This window comes from Eptatretus burgeri, chromosome 5 (assembly GCF_056783735.1).
Source record: "Eptatretus burgeri isolate ZD-2024b chromosome 5, Ebu_testis_v1, whole genome shotgun sequence".
In the NCBI taxonomy this organism is placed as follows: domain Eukaryota; kingdom Metazoa; phylum Chordata; class Myxini; order Myxiniformes; family Myxinidae; genus Eptatretus; species Eptatretus burgeri.
Window position 1 is genome coordinate 13,474,329 of NC_140965.1, and position 16,783 is coordinate 13,491,111.

Below are 16,783 nucleotides of genomic sequence, written 5' to 3' on the forward strand. Positions count from 1 at the left end.
TGCATAACTGTCAGTTTTATATTTTGAATGCATATGGACAATAATGATTTGTGGTTGTTTCATTGTAGGGCACCACTCTGAGAACGACTGTCCTCATGTGTTTTTTTTGGGGGTTCACACATTTTCTTGTGCCTTGAACTTGCTCAATGGTAAACCACGAGGCTCCATGCAGCAGTAAGCCCCGGAACTTGACATCCTCTGAAATCTGGCCATGGAATGCCAGTTGGAAGGACTGCTTGGCTGTCAAAGTGGAAGCTCATGGACGAGTGAGAATGTAGAGGTTAAAGGGGTTTTGACGGACACAGAAGGTAACTCAATGGGATTCATATAATAGAATACTTACCCTGTGCAGTCTTGAGAAGGACTTGGTGCAAAGCCAACTCTTGTTTTTTAAGGTTTTTGTTTTTCCTTTGATCCAATATGGCTGCCAGACTTGTGACCGATGATGTCACTTTTATCAAACTATTTCCCATGGATAGTTCAAGAATTAGTTAAAGTTTTGCATTGATCGGTTAAGCGGTTTAAGAGAAGAAGATTTTCAAAGATTTTTGCTTTTATCCAATATGGCTGCCATGTTGCACTTGTCGAATTATGATGTAATGAAGGCACCGATGACATCATCATTAACAGATCTTATTCCCCATGGGGAGTACTTGACAATGAGCCATGTGTAAACTTTTTCCATGGAGTAGCTTTGGAGATATAGAGGTGCAAAGTTTTTCAGATTTTCCAAGATGGCACCTGTACCACGTGACCGATGACATCATAATGATGACTTTAAAATTCTACAGGAGGAAGCACACCTATTTGGAAAATTTACATCAATAAGACTTAAGGTTGCTGAGAAAATGAATTTTTAAAATGCAGACACATAGTACGCACGGCACACGTATGCAACCAATCGCTTCACCGCTCTTTTCACTTCGTGAGCGCAGGGCAATAAACTGGCAGTCTACAGGCAGGAAGTCTACAGGCAGGAAGTCAGTGTGAATTTTAAAAACATTAATGCAAATGGGAAACACAATAAAATATTGGTGAGATGCAGTCTTGACGGAGTTTGATGTCAGTCTGTCAAAAGTGCAGCACACAGCTCGAGATAAAACTCTGACCTCCTGTTTCTGATTCCTTTACTCACTGTTGTGCGAGGAGAAGCAGAATGTCAAGAGTTGAGTGGTTTGGGACATAAAGCAAATTGATAATTAATTAGTGTTTGAATTGCTTAAGAAAAGTAATAATGTTGTGAGCGGTGATGATGGATTCCATTGCTTTCCTTATCGTGGGAAGCAAGCTTATTCGTTTGTTTATCATGGGAAACAAGTGGAGAATGAGAGTGATTTCGCCACCTTCAAAGTACATGGTATGCAGCTCAAAGTGAAGATAATGGAAACACTAGTTCTTGGTGTAGAATGTTTTGAGAACATGGGCATTGATGCCACCAGGGCCTGAATCTATGAAGATGTCATAGTCATTCAGAAACAACTTTAACTTCTCAAGTGGAAAACTTGCTGTCCAAGTGGCAGTGTATAAGGTATGACAAAAGCGATGGGGTGGGGATACATTAGGGACTCTACCCTTGGAAGGAAATGCACAGTTCAAATATTTTCCCATGTCATGTGCAAAGTCTTCTGTGTAGCCATCTATAGAGAATGAGGGGATGGAGTGACTAGACTGGAGTATTCATCAGAGAATGACTTCACCAGTTGCCACCAGGTCTTGGAAGAGGCAAACAGGTCAGGAGAGTTCAGCTTTGAGATGAGTATTGTATTCTGACTTGCCTGGGGACAGACATATTTATCGCAGGATTTGCAGAGCAACATGTACGTTCTCTCGGTTGGGTATGCTTTCCAAGTTGAGAAAGCAAGCTGCTCGGAGGCAACTGTCTCGGATCATGCCTCTGTGTACCATTGCCAAAAAGATGAGCAGGATAACTGCAGGCAGTAACAAAACAACCTGTGCATCAGAGAGAGAGATAGAGAGATATTGATTGTGAAAAGGTTCCCATGAGAAATCAATATCGGGTGTCGAGGAGATGTTTGACCGGTCCTTGAATGCAATGGCAGATCAAAGACCTTGCGATTAGCCTGTGTGAATTACCAGATTATTTGGTGATTGGGCCGTCGTCCGACTTCAGCCAACCAGATTGTTGAGGCCATGATCAGAGGAGCCAATTGGTGCCGCAATGGAGTCGGTGTGGGTGAGTAGGAATGTTGCTCATGACCATATTTAATGGAGAAGGTTACTCATTTCCGAGTTTGAAAATTTACTGATTGTTTCCAGCTTTTGATTCCTTACGGAAAACCTTGCCAGCAATGCCTTAAGATGATCAAGCATTTCCAACACCCAGCCAGCTGGCGTAGTTGCAGTTGAAGTCACAATATATCGAGAAAAGAGATTTGGGGTGGAAGGTTTACCAACAGGCTGTGGCAAAACTTCTGAGAGTTGGGGGGGGGAAGCCCCTCCTCTTCTCTGCCAGAGTATTAGAAAATTGCTGAAGAGAGACGGTCTAACTACTTGATTCTTTTTGTTATTATCATTATTATTAATTTTAAAAGGAAATGACACTTGCTCGTACAGATCCACCCACCCCCCCCACCCATTTCATCTCCCCAGCCCCAAAAGCTCTACATTTCCAGTTTAACGACTGCCAACAGGTCCACAAATTGGAAGAAAAGAAAGGAGGTGGTATTAGGGGTCATCAACCTTGAAGTCATTTGGGTGTCTTTCCTTTTCAATCCCAAAATTTTGAAAACATACAGTAGTGATGTGAAATCGTTAAGCACTTCTTGTCTTCTGTAAAAGTGGTTGGCTGGTTCAATGGACTGCTTGCGATACCTTTTTTTGTGTGTGTGTGTGTGTGTGGGGGGGGGGGGTGGGGTTGAATACAAGGTTAAGGTTCTTGGAAGAGTGAGAACTTTGAATGGTTCAGGACCCAACAGGACAACAGAGAGAGAGAGAGAGAGAGAGAGAGAGAGAGAGAGAGAGAGAGAGAGAGAGAGAGAGAGAGAGAGAGAGAGAGAGATAGAGATAGAGATAGAGATAGAGATAGAGATAGAGATAGAGATAGAGATAGAGATAGAGATAGAGATAGAGATAGAGATAGAGATAGAGATAGACCGACACCAACAGCAGGGTTGAGAGACAAATTATAAGGAGACTTGGAGAAATAATTGGTGTGAGGAGGAATGAGGGATTAGCGAGGACGCATGGGATGGATAAGATTGATACAGATGCCAACTCGAAGGAAGGAAAAACTGAATTTGGAAGGAGATGGGCTTGGCAGAGGAGGAGGGGGGGCTTAACAAGGGGAGTAAAAGTAAGACCGTGGTTTTGTATGGGGGATGGTGATCTGAGATTTGTATTGATCTGATGATCATGTTTTGTATGATCTGAGATGGTGGTGAACTGCTGTCTTGAAGATTTGGAGGAGAGAATCAGATTGAAGAGAATATAGAAGTTGGTTCCACAGGTGGTGGAGAAAAAGAACAAATGTGTGGAGGTGAGCAGTGATCCTGCACGTGCTCTTCAGAAACCTGGGGTGGAGGAGGAATGGGCAAAGTACAGAAAGAGCAGAGAGTGCAAGACCAGAAAGGAGGTGTTAAAAGACAGAGAGAGCACCTACCTGTCTGTGATGGGAACATGATAGACTCAGCTTGGATATCATGGGACATTGCAATAGTCTCGAAGGCCTTGGTTTCCACGGCGTCAAGCTGAGCAATGTGTGAGGCAGGGGTGCCAGCTCAGACGGGAGAGGATTACTCCATCATGCTGCAGATAAAGGCCTTGTGGGTGAACAGAAGTTCACGTATGCCAAGGAAGTACTTTGCATTCCGCAGGATGTTCAGTTGATGACTGGTTCTTGAGGCCAACTATGGAATGTGGTTTTCCCAAGAACAATCATGGCTGATAGTAAGACCTAGGAGTTTGAATGACTGAACTTCCTCAAGAGGATTTTTTTATTTTTAAGAAAGTAATAGTAGGTTTTGCTCTACAGTCCTTTCAGAGAGAGAGAGAGAGAGAGAGAGAGAGAGAGAGAGAGAGAGAGAGAGAGAGAGAGAGAGAGAGAGAGAGAGAGAGAGAGAGAGAGAGAGAGATAGATAGATAGATAGATAGATAGATAGATAGATAGATATAGTGAGATTTGTCAGGATTAATAGATACATTCCAAGTGTTTGACCATTTTGTGATTTTGTCAAGGTCTGAAGAGAGGGAAGAGGCTGCAGCCTGCCTGTCTGAAGGATGAGGAATGTCACAGTAGAGGGTGGAGTGATCAGCAAATAGATAAAGAGGATCTTCCATGGAGTCAGAGAGATCATTGATGAAGATCAGGAATAGGACTGGGCCCAGAACACTGCCTTGAGGCACTCCAGCCATGACAGAGAGAGGAGATGAAAGGATTCTGTTGAAAATCACACATTGGCTCGATGTGTGGAGGAAGTCAGCAACCCCAAACTGGAGTTGGCCCTGGATGACATAGGCAGAAAGTTTGGAGAGTAAGGCAGGATGCCAAACTGTGCCGAAAGCTTGAGATATGCCCAGAGAGATGGCCCTGATCTCATGTCTCACATTGAGGGCCTCCATCCACTTTTTGCACAGAGGAGGAGCAGCATGTCCAAGGTGGAGTGAAGTGGTCTGAATCCATATTGGTGATCTGAGACGAGGCCGTTGGAGAAAAGGAATGATTTTATGTCAACTGTGATGATGGATTCCATGACCTTCCTGATGATTGGAAGCATGCTGATAGGTCTGCAGTTAAGGGGATCGACTTTTGCACCTTTTTGGATCAGTGATCTTTGCAGTGATATTTACTGATTTCCAAGGGTAAAAAAAAAGAGCAGAAAGAAGATGTTCAAGAGCAGTAGAGCAGGTTTTTAGGACACATGAGCTGATGCCGTCCAGTCCAGGTGCAAGGGTTGCCAGAAACTTCTCCACCTTCTCAGGTGCAAAAGAAATTGGGCCCAGGATCAGTTGGGTGTGACGAGGTCTGGTGGGTACAGAGAACAAAGGGTTGGGGACAATATTTGGAAGCAAACACAGAATTGAGGCATTTGACGTTTTCACGAGTGGAGTCGGCTGTGGTACCATTTGAAGAGATGTGAGGAATGCAGGAGCAGCAGACTCCAGAGACACACTTAACTACAATGGCATTAGGTCGAACGCATACCTCCGCCAGTCTCAACAGTTTGTTTTGTATCCCACTGATAGGCCGGATCTGGATCTGGACCTGAACCGAAATCGAATCGGCTTGTCAAAGTCGAAAATCGAAACCTAACCAACTCATCCAACTCATTTTATCATAACTCGTCCACAACTTTTCGAAATATCATGCTATATATCGTATTTGTCCCCATCTCTCAATGGCGAAGAATCACTCAAAAAGATTTTTAAAAACTCTCGGATCCAGATCCAGATTCAGATCTTCACCAAAATCGAATTTATTCTGCCTTGTTATACTCCCAACTTCTCCACCAAATTTCAAACAAATCTGTCCACAACTATTTGAGATATCTTGTTCACAGACAGACAAGCAGACAGAGAGGGGTGAAAACACAACCTCCATTCACCTTTGGTGGCTTAGGTTGTCTACCTCCTCTAAAAGTTAATTATTGAGATTGGACAAATGTTGTTTTTTGGCTCCTCTGAGAGTGGACACACACTTGTTGCAGGCATTGTGGAATGAGTTGAGATTGCCTTCAGTCAGGTTAGCCTTCCAGGAAGAGAAGGCGAGTTGTTTCAGAGCAACTGCCTCACCGCATGATTCAGTTTACCATGGGTGGGAAAAGGGTAGGATAATTGAAGATGAGATGGGATGAATCTGTGCATAAGAGAGAGAGAGAGAAAGAGAGAAAGAGAGAAAGAGAGAAAGAGAGAAAGAGAGAAAGAGAGAAAGAGAGAAAGAGAGAAAGAGAAAAAGAGAAAAAGAGAGAAAGAGAGAGAGAGAGAGAGAGAGAGAGAGAGAGAGAGAGAGAGAGAGAGAGAGAGAGAGAGAGAGAGAGAGAGAGAGAGAGAGAGAGAGAGAGAGAGAGAGAGAGAGAAGAGAGAGAGAAAAAGAGAAAAAGAGAAAAAGAGAAAAAGAGAAAAAAAAAAAAAAGAGGATTCTGTAGAAGAATTCCCAGGCTGAGTTAATATCAGGGGCAGTAGATATGGGAGACCAGTCCTGAAGAGAGATGGCTGCTCGCAGTCCCTACCAATCCGTGAAATACCAGACTCGCCGGTGTTGTGAGACGGCTCTCTGAAAATTGCCAGACATGTTGAGTCTCACAAGCACATGATCAGATGAACCAATCGTCTCTATATCTCCAAACCAAAGAATTTTTGTTGAAGGTACAGAGAAAGGTGCTGCTGTAGTTGTTGGACGAAGCGCTTCGCTGACGGACAGTTTTGGAAAATAATCTTAGTGCGGAAGAAGGAGAAGAAAACGAATGTAAAGAAGAAGAAAAGTGTTGTGAAGCAGGAGGGAGAACTGAGTACTCCTCATGGAGAAATAAGGAAAGTGAAGCATTTTTCAATGTTTTTTTTTTAATGTTTATAAAGGAAGAAGTGTTTATATTCCATGAAGATTCAGTTTTGAGATATTTCCAAAAAGTTGGAAAAAAAAGAAAAAAGAATGGAGATCAGGAAGTACAGGCGGAAGGAAATTCAAGTCCAGTGGAATGAGATTGTTGTGGAATGGGGGGGGGGGAAGTTTTTTTGTTTGATTTTTATTATTTTGAAGTGAGAAGCAGAAATAGGATAATGTTGAGGAGGTTGAAGTAAAATGTTTTGGAAGAAAGAAGAAAAACGAGGAACATGGAGACAAGAAGGACACAGAAATTTTCACATTTGCTATCCAAGGAGCAGCTGACACCGGCTTGAAACAACACAAAAAACGAACTTGACAAATACAGCACAATTACGTTACGAATAAAGACAGAATGTTGGACAGGATATAACAGAAACACAGGGACGAAGGAAGATATGACAGAAAAAAACATGAGGAATCTGGTTCAGAAAACTTCACTTCAATGAGGTCGAAGCGGCAGATTCGATCAACACTTGGGAAAAAAAAATCCCTGAACCTGAAGTCCTATTGAACTGTCCTGGCGATTGCAAATCCCTCGGTGAGTACGTCGTTAGTGCCATGATGATCACTCTTTTCTTGCGGAAATCATCCAGGTGGGGGGATTTTCATGAAGCTTATTTTGACTCAAAACACTGACCGCTGATATTCTCAGTATCAGATGCCACCACTTCCTGTATGTGTACCTCTCTTTTGCACCATCCCTACTGGAGCCATTTTCGAAGTTGCATCACCGATTACACTGAACAACAAATTTCAAAAAATTTTTTTTACCGGAGATGTGTAAAGTGATTAAGACTAATTTGGGTACGCTGATTTCAAAAATCATAACCGTTTTGCTGTATCACGTCAGGATTTTCAGGAACAGAAATATTCCCATTGCCTAGAAGTCAGGATTTCAATGAAATTTACATATGTCTTTAACATGTCTATTTCGTACAATTGTTGTTAACTTGTGTTATATTTCTTTCTTTCAGATAAAGATGAGTAGGCGTTCCTGTACCAATCATCCTGACAACTTCTGTTATGTCTGTGGTCGGTATACCAAAAAAGATCAACAGCGAAGTATATCTACAGCAGTGAAAATGAAGGCCGCCTACTTTCACTACTTCGGGTGTAAGGTGGGGGACCAAGAACAGAGCTGGGCACCACACATCTGCTGCACAAGCTGTCACACAACCTTGACTCAGTGGTTGGTGGGCAAGCGCGCGAGCATGCCATTTGCGGTGCCCATGATATGGCGTGAGCCGCAGAATCATCATGATGATTGTTATTTCTGCTGCACAAGCATCGCCGGCTTCAACAAGAAGAATAAAGGTAACATCAAGTACGCTGACTGCGTCTCTGCTCGTAAACCTGTGCCTCATGATGACGAGAACCCCGTTCCAACACCTCCAGCTGATCAGAACATAGCTGTAAGCAGTGGTGAAGAGGATGGTGATGATGAACCTTTTGAACCCGACACTCAAGAATCACACCTTCTGAACCAGGGAGACTTAAATGATCTTGTAAGAGATCTCTCGCTGTCAAAGGCGAAGGCAGAGCTGCTTGGATCAAGGCTGCAGCAGTGGAATCTACTTGAACCTAACACCAAGATATCCTTGTTCAGAGCACATCACAGAGACATGGCTGAGTTCTTTGAGATGGAAGACACGATGACATTCTGCAGTGACATCAACGGTCTGTTGAAAGAACTCGGGTGTGATCACGATCCTGCAGACTGGCGCCTCTTCATCGACTCGGGGAAGAACAGCTTGAAGGCTGTTTTGCTCCACAATGGCAACGAGAAACCATCAGTCCCACTGGCTCACGCGTTCGGCATGACAGAGACCTATGAGACTATGCGGCAGCTGCTTGATTCCATCAAGTACAATGACTTCAACTGGCACATCTGCGGAGACTTGAAAGTGGTGGCGCTGTTGTTAGGGCTGCAGTCAGGCTACACGAAATACATGTGCTTCCTTTGTCTCTGGGATAGCAGAGACGACAAGAATCACTGGACGAAGAAAGATTGGGAAGAGCGAAAAGAGCATGTACCTGGTCGACACAACGTGAAGCATGTCGCCCTTGTCGACCCAGCCAAGGTTTTCCTTCCACCACTCCACATAAAGCTCGGCTTGATGAAAAGTTTTGTACGGGCAATGGATCTGAATGGGCGTGGGTTTTTATACCTCAAGGAAAAGTTTGGCAACACCTTGTCGGAGGCCAAGATCAAGGCTGGTGTCTTTGTTGGACCACAAATCCAACAGATTATGAAGGACGAAACTTTTCCGACAACTCTAAACCCCAAAGAGCTGGCAGCGTGGAGGAGCTTCAAAGCTGTGACGGACAACTTCTTGGGGAACGAGCGCGCGGACAACTATGAAGAAATAGTGCAGCAGCTGCTGGAGTCCTCCAGGAAACTTGGCTCCAGGATGCCCCTGAAAATCCATTTCCTACACCAGCACCTGAACTTCTTCCCTGATAACTTGGGAGCAGTCTCGGACGAGCACGGCGAGCGATTCCACCAAGAGATTTCACTCATGGAGACGTGTTACCAAGGGCGGCACAACCCGAACATGATGGGCGATTTCTGCTGGTTCCTGCATCGTGAAACTGACACAGAGCAGCACAAACGCAAAGCCAAATGCCTAAAGCATTTTTAATTACATTCTAGTGGAGTTTTTCTGTAATTTCTATAATTTTGAAGCATTCATGATGAAATAAATGAATAAATGAATTTTTGTAAATTTCATTGAAATCCTGACTTCTAGGCAATGGGAATATTTCTGTTACTGAAAATCCTGACGTGATACAGCAAAACGGTTATGATTTTTGAAATCAGCGTACCCAAATTAGTCTAAATCACTTTACACATCTCCAGTAAAAAAAATTTTGTTGTTCAGTGTTACCATCAATTCAATTCCATGGATGTAGCACACTAAGCACTCCAAGGTTTGTGGATATTTGATGCTGTACTGAAAGGTACCGGAACAGCTCTATCTCATACCTTACCTGATTGCTAAATCATGACATCACCAACAATATATATATATATATATATATATATATATATATATATATATATATATATATATATATATATATATATATATATATATATATATTTCATCGTGGTTTCCCTTACGTCAACAATTATTGTCTATTGGTTCCATTCATGGATTAAGTATCACTGAATCTAATTTATTGATGAATCTTAGTACGTATTCTCTTAGATACCTAATCTGGGTATTGGAATTACTATTTTTATTACCTCCACCACTGAAGGTGGATGGAGGTTGTTTTCACCCTTGTCTGTCTGTTTGTTTGTTTCTGAAGAGGATATCTCAAAAAGTTGTGGATGAATTCGGACGAAATTTCGTGGAGAACTTGGATATGTGACACGGACGAAATGATTAAATATTTGCTGAAGATCTGAATCCAGATTTGGATCTGGATCCGAGAATTTTAAAAGTGATTTTGCATCATTGAGAGAGAGTGCCAAAAACGATATGTAGCAGGATATCTCAAAAAGTTCTGGTCGGATTCGGACGAAACTTGGTGGGCAGGTTATGTATGGAACAAGGAAGAATTGATGAAATTTTGGTGAAGATTCGAATCTGGATCTCTATCCAAGAATTTTAAAAGTGATTCTTCGCCATTGATTGATCGGGCTAAAACGATATGTAGCATGGTATCTGAAAAGGTTGTGGACAGAATCAGACGAAACTTGGTGGATGAGTTGGTTAGGTGACAATAACGAGCCGACCTAAACTTTAATTCAGGCCCGAATCCAGACCCGGCCAATCAGTGGGATACAAAACATAAACTAATCAGCCTGGCGGAGGTATGCGCTCTTTCAGGTGCCCTTGTAGTTGTCTGTTTTTATCCTTTGGTGAATATAATATTTTTTAACTGTTTATATACCGTGAACAATATTATATGTGCTATTCTCAGCATGTCAATTTTTAATTACACTTTCATTTTTAGCTCACCTGGACTTTAGTCAGTGAGCTTATGTGATCGAGCAGTGTCGTAGATGAGTCAGTCAGTCAGTCCATCAACACTTCAGTCATTATCACTTGAATCAAACACATGATTTTGATGAAACTGGACCACAAGCTTCATATCTGATGCCAAACGAAGGTTTATTGACCGCATAAAAATCTGCGCTCATCTAGGGGGTCTACGGGGTTTGTTTTTTATCCCCCGCCGCGTGGCAGAAGGTATTGTTGTCACCCGGGTCGTCCGGCTGTCCGTCCGTCCATCCGGCTGGCCGGGCATCAACATTTATAGCTGTGAGTGCGATAACTCATAAACTGTTTTCCATATCGATTTGAAATTTGGGTCACACATGTACTACCTGAAAAGGAAGAACCCTATTGATTTTGGGCGTGGCCGGATCCAAGATGGCCGACCGGGGCGGCCATCTTCAAAAATATGTTTCAATGGCGGGGGATTCCCCATCTCTGATGGGTATATTTTAACCCCCCCCCCCAAGGAAATATGTATTTGCTTCTTCTATGAAACTACACACACAATTTCGATGAAATTTGACCACAACCTTCATCACCCGTAATGCACCAAAGTTTATTGACTGCATCAAAATCTGTGCTTATGGAGGGGGGGGGGTAACCCCTCCCCCCAAAATCGGTGATTAAATTTTGGTGATGATTCAAATCTGGATCTGCATCCAATAATTTTAAAGTGATTCTTCGCCACTGAGTGACAGGCCTAAAACGATATATAGCATATCTGAAAAGGTTGTGGACAGATTCACACGGTATTTAGGTATTTGCTCAAATCGGTATTTTCAGCCCCCCTCCCCCCCCCCCACCCAGACCCTTCTGTGAAACTACACACACAGTTTTGATGAAACTTGACCACAACCTTCATCACCCATGATGTACCAAAGTTTGTTCATGGCATTAAAAAAAAATCAGGGTCAAGGGGGGTCTGCAGGGGGTTTGAGTGACTTGCTGGTTATCCAGGTGAGCTTCAGGATCCGCGGTCCTATTTTTACCTCCGCCACCGAAGGTGAAGGAGGTATGTTTTCACCCCAGTCCGTCTGTTTGTTTGTCTGTTTGTGTGCAGGATATCTCAAAAAGTTGTGGATGGATTTGGATTAAACTTGGTGGACATGTTGGGTGTGACAAGGAAGAATTGATTCAATTTTGGTGAACATCCGAATCCGGATCCGTATCTGATAATTTTTAAAGTGATTCTTCACCATTGAAAGAGAGGGCTAAAATGATATGTAGCACGATATCTCAAAAGGTTGTGGACGAATTCGAATACAACTTGGTGAACATGTTGGGCATGTGACCATGACGAATTGATTCGGTTTTGGTGAAGATCCGAATCCGGATCTGGATATGAGAATTTTTTTTAATTTTAAAAGTGATTCTTCACTATTGAGAGATAGGGCCAAAAACGATATATCGCATGATATTTCAAAAATGTATTGGGTCCAATATGCTCTCGTGGTTGAGGTATTATGCGGTGGAGGTATGCACTCCACTGAGTGCCCTTCAAGTTTTATATGTATTCTTGTAAAATATTCGCAATTCAGCCTTAAGGGTGCTGTGAATAATTTTTTTCAATAAAGCATTTCCATTCCATTCCATAATGACTGTAATCGTGATGTCACTGAGCTCGGGTTGAGATTCAAATCTACATTTCCTTTCCTTCTTGTGGTCGAGGAAGATGGGCTAGAATTTTGTGTCCAGATAGTGGAGGAATCCGAGGGGACTTCTCCGGTCCACTTCATTGTCATTATGGAATGAGACAGGCTTTGTTATTGGTCCTTGTTTTTCGTGGTCCTTTGTAACAGTACTTGGACCATAAAATGTCATCTAGCTTCTCACAAGATTCCGTAGAAATTTGATGAGAAGCTCCGAAGAGTTTTTTTGGTTTGGAGGAATCTGTGTAATCACACGGTCTCCTATGTTGCTTGATAGTTTGAACATTTTTGCCACCTAGTGGCAAGCGACTCTCAACAGTTCAAGTTTAGATCTTGAGTGTGATAAGTTTGTCATTTGTACCGTCTATCCTCCCTGTGCTTTCATCAATGGTGAGTAAAAATTGAACTTGTCTTCAGGATGAAAACTGAAAACATTCCAAACATGAAACAGTGAAATTTGCACTTAACAAGCCAATTTTATCTTTATCCTTCCCATTCTGAGGAGCTTTATTAGGAAGAGGCAGATTGGCTCCAATGCCCAGGCATTTGGCCACCTGAGCACCTCCAGGTGACGCAGGTCACGCACAGTCAAGAAAGTGTGCATGCAGCACACCTGGAAGGCAAGATGACGAGGAAGGGGAAGCAAAGACATGGTCAGGCTAAACGTATGACACAAAAGGCTGATTGTCTCATCCTCTTGCTTCGCCATTCTGGTTTTTCTTTTCGATGCTTTTGCTTGGGACAGCAAATGTGTGTGAACCAATGGTACTAAGACACCACGTAAAATGATAGACATCTGGAGAAACAAACCGCAAAACAATCCCTTTTGTCCCAACCTGTTTAATCTGGGTAGGAACTTGCCTCAAGGTACCTTAAACTTATTAACTCATCAATTGCCGTTACTTTCACTTCACTCTCTTGACAAATTGTTCCACATACAAGGAACTTTGACACTGGAGCAGGCCATTTGGCCCATCATTCCTGCGCTGTGCAAAACTACAAAACGATGCTGAGCCAAAAGTACTATTGCAAGGATATTCATTGCTTGTTCCTCAAAGGATAAAATGGATACGAGTTTGTGCAGGATGGTTCAACAAATACGAATACGAGCAGAATGAGATTTACATTGTGAGGAAAGGGAGTTTGATATGTGTCAAAGAATATTTTGCAGGAGATTGTAAGAAAATGTAAGCACATTGATATCCACAGGATGAGGGCAAAGCATTGTAAGGAAGAGTAAACATATTGATACCCACAGGATGTTAACAAGACATTGTAAAGAAGAGTAAACATATTGATATCCACAGGATGTTAACAAGACATTGTAAGGAAGAGTAAACATATTGATATCCACAGGATGTTAACAAGACATTGTAAGGAAGAGTAAACATATTGATATCCACAGGATGTTAACAAGACATTGTAAGGAAGAGTAAACATATTGATATCCACAGGATGGGAATAAGACATTGTAAGGAAGAGTAAACATATTGATATCCACAGGATGTTAACAAGACATTGAAAGGAGGAGTAAACATATTGATATCCACAGGATGGGAATAAGACATTGTAAGGAAGAGTAAGCATGTTGCTATACACAGCATGAGAAGACATTGTAAGGAAAAGTAAACATTTTGATAAACACAGCATGAGAAGATATTGAAAGGAAGAGTAAGCATGTTGATATATACAGTATGAGAAGACATTGAAAGGAAGAGTAAGCAAATTTATATACACAGTATGAGAAGACATTGTAAGGAAGTGTAAGCATGTTGATATCCACAGTATGAGAAGACATTGAAAGGAAGAGTAAGCAAGTTTATATACACAGTATGAGAAGACGTTGTAAGGAAGAGTAAGCATGTTGATATACACAGTATGAGAAGACATTGAAAGGAAGAGTAAGCAAGTTTATATACACAGTATGAGAAGACATTGTAAGGAAGTGTAAGCATGTTGATATCCACAGTATGAGAAGACATTTAAAAGGAAGAGTAAGCAAGTTTATATACACAGTATGAGAAGACATTGTAAGGAAGTGTAAGCATTTTGATATCCACAGTATGAGAAGACATTGAAAGGAAGAGTAAGCAAGTTTATATACACAGTATGAGAAGACATTGTAAGGAAGAGTAAGCATGTTTGATGTACACAGCATGAGAAGACATTGTAAGGAAGAATAAGCATGTTTATATACACAGCATGAGAAGACATTGTAAGGAAGAGTAAGCACGTTGATGTCCGCAGACGGTAATAGCATCTGGAATTGTAAATGTATTCTTCGTATGAGTCATCCGTATTGTGTTGTCATACAGTCGTCATACATTGTCTGAAGGTTCTTTCCACAAACCCCTTGATAGATCATATAATTATTGACAACTACAGTATGTTCGTGTAAATTAAGGTTGGTTTTGGTTCTTGTAAATTATTCAATACGAGAACCAAATAATACAATTTGTAGTTTTCAATCGTTGCTCGGCCTTACATTGTTTCATGCACCTATAATGTAAAGTGATACAACTTGGAAACATAAATTCATTGCAACAGGTTTGATCAGGTTTAAATATTACACTAAACAATTCTGTGACAATCTGCCACAGGCTCGATTACTATAACCTTCATTCCATCGATTGCACGCGTCCTCGTGTCCCTCACGTAGTATACATAAAAGGCTTATTGGCTTTGACTGCAAGTGGCACTTACGTGCTTTGTTTCCCCTCATCTTTGAGGAGGTGCTTTCAATATCCCTTCCCATTGTTTCCTAGAGAGCAGAGAAGAGAAATCACGGAGGCTGTTCAGGCACTACACGGTGGGATCATACGACAGCATCGATACCAGGTGTGATGCTTCATATGATACTTCACTGCATGATCACATCAGGCTTTGCCTCCAAACAAGTTTTCTTGTACATTGTGCAGGTCTTTTGTTTCACTTGTATGATTAAAGTACATGTCCAAGTAGCAGCAGTTGTAACACGGATAAATTTCATGATTCTGATGGGAATGGCCACCGGCAAGAGTTTTAGCTTCATAGTACATGATGGAATTTGTGCTGTGGTGCATCCATTTGTCACTCCCCCACTGTTTTCCCTTTGTCCCATCTTGTCTGTTGATCCATTGTTCCCTGCCATTCTGCTCTTCCATGAGCCTTGATACCTGTATAGAACAAGAAAAAGAAGAAAAAAATAAACATCACAGGCCAAGGGGTGCAGATTTAGCATCACTGCCAGGGCATGGATGAATATCACCGCCAAGATTGGGGTTTAGCTTCACAAGTCAGAACATCATCCGGACGGGGTTTAGCCCCCACGTCCCGTTCGGGGTTTGGCCTCCCTCCTCATCATATTTTCCCTTTAGCAGCATGCACCATGTTTCCCGTCGTGTCCCACATCTGCCACCTGCTAAAAGACCTTTCCCAGCAGCTTACACTCAACAGTGGGTATAAAAATGACCAAGTAATACCCTCTTTACATCCGCCACCACCAATCCTCATCACTTTCCGACGAAACTTATAATGTCCAAAAAATTTGCAAATGGCTCTTGGAAGCATCGTCAGTTTTATCTCCAAAAAGTTTTGTCCATTAATAATAGAGCAATAATGCTGCATTTAAGTAAGACTACATCACGCTGGCTTTGTGAAGAGTGCACACGAATGCTTGTCCAAGTGGAGACACAGCACAAAGTTTGTTACCCTTTCCTTGTGATTGCCTTGTGAAATGAGCATAACAGATTTAATCCCTGCATTCCAAATGTGAACATGAATCATCTTACTGACGTGGTGTTGGACTCTGTCGACAAGCTGATTGTTACTGTGAGTAAGTGATAATGTCCATGAGTGGAGGTCGCTTTTCTTGCTCACGAGCTCATTATATCACCGCGTATAACGAGAGAGTTCATCGAACACCTTGTCCCTCGCAGTACTGAGAAAAAGGACATGCGAAGGGCTACCGCCTCCCTTTTCATGCGGACTAAGTTATCTTGGGCGTGGCATCGCTGGACGCTGCCATTTTTGTCTGAATTTCGATGTTCCTCATCTTGAGAGCGTGAGCGGAACATTTGATTGGTCGAGATGGCGTCTTATTGTGACAAGTTATTGCTAACTGAAGGTTTTGTAAGAACAAACAAGGCGATTTGTGTTCCGAATATGTCATTTAATTGAAATGAAAGAGTAGTTGTTGAGGGTTTAAGGGGTAGAAAAAACAAACAAACATTGAATCGGAAGTTCACCGCCTGCTGTTGATGCATTTGGGAAACACCGTCTTTTACACCAGTTCTTCGTGCCTGTTGTTTGTGTCCTTTATGATGTCCTTAAAAACAGTATGTTTCCTGTTTGGAATGATTTTTTTCCATTTATTTTGACTGCCAGACAGACAGACAGAACAAACAGACAAACACATCGATTTATGCAACTGCTTTACCCTGCTTTAAGCCTGGTGTTGGCTCGGTGGTTAGGGTAGCGGCTTGAGATCCAAGGGTCCTGAGTTCAAGCCCCGTTGGCCGCTGAATTAATACATACCAGGGGGTTGACTCAGCCCGTCATCCTTCCGAGGTCAGCAAATTGAGTAT

General features: G+C 42.1%; 1 protein-coding gene across 8 annotated transcripts in view; it reads left to right on the forward strand.

Annotated features, from left to right (window-relative positions):
* The window catches only part of LOC147025870 (SH3 and multiple ankyrin repeat domains protein 2-like), a 545,479-nt gene that overhangs the window by 266,610 nt on the left and 262,086 nt on the right, over positions 1-16,783 (forward strand). For all 8 annotated transcript variants that reach the window (XM_085880768.1, XM_085880767.1, XM_085880769.1 and 5 more), the window contains one exon: positions 14,984-15,056. In XM_085880768.1, the coding sequence (XP_085736894.1) occupies positions 14,984-15,056 (73 nt within the window). The remainder of the gene's footprint in view (positions 1-14,983; positions 15,057-16,783) is intronic.